The sequence below is a fragment of the Fukomys damarensis genome, unplaced genomic scaffold (assembly GCF_012274545.1).
Source record: "Fukomys damarensis isolate Sample0158 unplaced genomic scaffold, DMR_v1.0_HiC HiC_scaffold_7, whole genome shotgun sequence".
NCBI lineage: Eukaryota > Metazoa > Chordata > Mammalia > Rodentia > Bathyergidae > Fukomys > Fukomys damarensis.
In genome coordinates, this window is record NW_022900919.1 from 24789549 (window position 1) to 24793383 (window position 3835).

General features: G+C 42.5%; 1 protein-coding gene across 1 annotated transcript in view; it reads right to left on the reverse strand.

The window, feature by feature from the left end:
- Positions 1 to 1670: 1670 nt before the first annotated feature.
- Positions 1671 to 3835, reverse strand: part of Gins1 (GINS complex subunit 1) — a 20000-nt gene continuing 17835 nt past the window's right edge. Inside the window, exon 7 of the mRNA XM_010625616.2 lies at positions 1671 to 2563. Within this exon, the coding sequence (XP_010623918.1) occupies positions 2495 to 2563 (69 nt within the window). The 3' untranslated portion in view covers positions 1671 to 2494. The remainder of the gene's footprint in view (positions 2564 to 3835) is intronic.

A 3835-nucleotide genomic window follows, 5' to 3' on the forward strand; every position in this document is an offset into this window, starting at 1 on the left:
AATTAACAATAAATGTTCTGCTTTAAAAAAAAAAGAGCAGAGAGAATAGCCTTTTCAATAGATGGCAGGCACTGCAGCTGCTATATAGTTTATACTGAAGGTGGGGAGTGAACTTGGAACCGTACCTTGTACCACATACAGCAATTACTTCAAAATGGATCTGGCTTCAGTATAAAACCTATCATTTATGGGGAAAAGGCAACATATTGTGACCTGGAGTGGGACAGAGTTCATAGATGGTACACGCCTGTAAGTCTAGCACTGTAGGAAGTTAAGGCAGGAGGGTTCCAAGTTCAAGCCCAGCTAGGGCAACTTAGTTACTTAGAGACATGTTTCAGAAATAAAAAATAAAAAGGGCTGGAGATGTAGCTCCGTGCAAAGACCCTGAGTTCAATCCCCAGTATCAGAAAAAAAATTTTTTAAAGGACAAAAGAATGAGTAAATAAGATTTTACTAAAAGTAAAAATGTCTGCTCTTTAAAAGAAACTACAAAGAAACTGAGTTGGGTGAGGTGTTGCACACCTGTAATTCTAGCACTCTCATAGGCTGAAGCAGGATTTCAAGTTTGAGCCCAGACAGGGCAATTTAGGAAGACCCTGTCTCAAAAATTAAAACTAAACAAAAAGGACTGGGGATATTGCTCAGTGTGGCTTTGGGTTAAATCCCCAGCACACAGGGGTAGAGGGCACACCAGCCTCTGAACTGACAAGCTTAACAGACTGAGAAGCCTTTGCAGAGCACACACCTCACAAAGGAATTGTATCTAGAATATATATATAAGGAACCCTCAAAATCAGTAGGACCACAACACTGATGTCAAACCCAGCTCCCACCTCACATGCTCTGCCAGTTCCTTCAGGGACCCTGGGGATGGGCTGTGGCAGGCTGGTCGGCCCAACACCAGGCCTGGCCTTTCAGACAGTAGGCAGCTACCACAGCCAAGAACACCCTGAGCTGCCACCTCCTGGAGAGAAACAGGGAGAGAGGATGGAGCCATTCAGACAGCCACCATCAGAAGCACCTGAACAGGAGACCCAGGACATCTGCCCAGCCACCCAGCCACACCCAGACCCAATTCAACATTAAGTGGCTGAAGCCACCATGTTTAGGGGCTTTCAAGGAACATACAACCCAACACACGAACACATAGACTCATACATGCACAACACTTCCTCCAAAAATACTACAAACCAGTGCTACCTATAGATGCAAAACCAGTCTTACAGGTTGTTAAGTGGTTAACACACCTTGGCCAAGAGGAGCTTAGCCCAGGAATGCAAGACAGTTCAAAAACCAAGTTTGTTTATATAATGCATAGCTTTAGGGAGATAAATGAGCAACCATACAGTTGTCACTCAGGTTTTAGAAGCACTCCTAGAAAAACTATTTTTGTCAGTTACCATTGTTTTGTTTTCAATTATAGTACTGACTTTACTTTGAGGTTGTACTGAGAGAAGCCAACAAGATTTAATATTTTTCCTGATAAAATATGGGCAAGGAAGAGGATGAAAAAATGAATTAAGATATGTTACGTCCATGTCCCAACTCCTCATGAAGAATGTAATCATTACTGGGCCAGGGATGTAGCTCAGTGGCACAGCACCTGCCTGGAAAGCGCAAGGTCCTGAGTTTGATCTGTGATACCAAAAAAATAAAATTGTAATCAAGTACACACGTACCAATAAAAATTAAAAATTAAAAAAAAACATGGGCAAGGCTGAGCTGTGGTACCCATTGAGTCAGGAAGACAACAGGCCTCAGCTGTCATCAGCAGGAAACGCTGTCCCCAGAGCTCTTGGCAGCAGAATCAATGTTATAATGTGGCGAAATCATCATAACACATATCAGCCAAAGCCAGTTTAAAAATATTAAAACGGCACAAAAACTAGAAAATAATTAGTAAAACACTTAAAAAGATGGAGGCTTATATTCCACCTGTGGGTCAGCTAACACTGAGTCCACCAGATGGCAGTAATATGTAGAGGGCAGAGAATTGACTTTCATTTTGTACATTAGATTTTTCACTTTTTTTGTACATATATTTCACTCTGAGGGAGTGAGGGGTGAGACAGTCTCATTATGTAATCCAGGCCAACTGTGAGCTTGCTGTATATAGCACACACTGGCCTTGAACCTGTGATCCTCCTGCTCCTGCCTCCTGAATGCTGGGATATCAGGTGTGTGCCACCACACCTGACTGCTATATTACCTTTAAGATAAGAAAATGTGATATACACTGAAAACTTTAGCCACAACTCTAAATAAAGAGCCAGTCAATAGAAACTGATACAAACTTCACAATTTCAGATTTTTAGCTAGTACACATTCATTTTAAATAAAGACTGGGGCTGACGGTGTAACTCAAGGGTACAGCCCTGGAACAGTGTGTTAGTTGGTTTTCCCTCACTGTGGGGCCAAAGTGCAGATGTTTCAGTGATCTGGATTCAGTGCCACATGGGGTGAGGTGGCAGCACTGTGCAGTCACCACGTATGGTTACGACAGGACATGCTCCAGGACTCCTTGTCTGATCAGTTGCTCACACTTCCATCGAGGCAAAAAGTGCTGAGGAGAAAAGGGTGGGGAAGAGTCAGAGAAATAACCAAGATTTTATATATATTTGTCATCATTAAAAAGCAGCAGCTGATTATTTTTCAAATGCCCACAGCTAAATAGTTCAAAGTTCAACTTAACCGTATTTGCTGTTATGATCAACTGAAATTGATTCACTGCAAGGTGTGTGGAATTCTTACTTTCATAAATGAGTTCAGTTTGCTGAAGTTAATTTCAACTAGGGACTTGTGGATTCTGGTAGGCATTTCCCACAAGGGTCTGCATTTGCGAATTCATGCGCAGAAAACCCAGGAGGACGAGGTGGGGGCACAGGTTACCAATGGTATAGCAGCCCAGTGGGAAGACCACCAGAAAGAGCACCTTCCCCAGGGAGCTTTATTGTTCTAGCATCAACAGTGGCAATTTTGCTTTTGTGCTTTTGAAAAATTAAAGGTACTCCTGAGTACGAGGGCACTATTTACACGCTGTGTGTGAAGATGCTGGCATCTGCTGACAGCCATTTTGTATCCCCAGGGAGGACACCCCTGTTATTCTGAGAGGACTGAGACCAAGTGAAAAGCAGTCTCTCTCCTTCTCCAAAGTAGGGGGTTTCATGTTGCAGTGAATGGAGTAGGAAGACATGGAAGTACACAGATCATGGAAAGATGTTCAACCTCAAAAAAAAGATGTAATTGGGCAAAAGTGAGAAACAGAACATTATAAATGAAGGCAAATAACCTTAGAAAATAATCTCAGTGAAAGAGATTATCAAAACTATTTAAACCAGCTAAAGCTGAAACAGGAGGATCGAAAGTTCAAGCCAAGCCTGGGCGACACAGTAACTCAGCAAGGTGCTATCTCAAAATTTTTCTTAAAAATTTAAATAGGCTGGGGAGGTAGCTCAGTGCTGAGGCCCTGAGTTCAATTCCCAGTAACTCCCTCAAAAAAAAATTCAAGAAGGAAAATGTAACTTCAGCAAACCGGTATTTGAAGATCCTGCCTCAAAAACTCAAAAGCTGGCCAGGTACAGTGATGCACGCCTGTAATCCCAGCACTTGGGAGACTGAGGCAGGAGGATCGCTGTGAGTTCGAGACCAACCTAGGCTACGTAGTGAGTTCCAGGTCAGTCTCAACTACACAGTGAGACCCTGTCTCAAAAAACTAAAACAAACAAAAAAAACTCTAAACGGCTTGAGTCAGGGATTTAGCTCAGTGGTTCCACTGCCTGCTTCTTGAGTGCAAGGACCTGAGTTCAATTTCTAGTACCAAAAAAAAAAAAAAAAA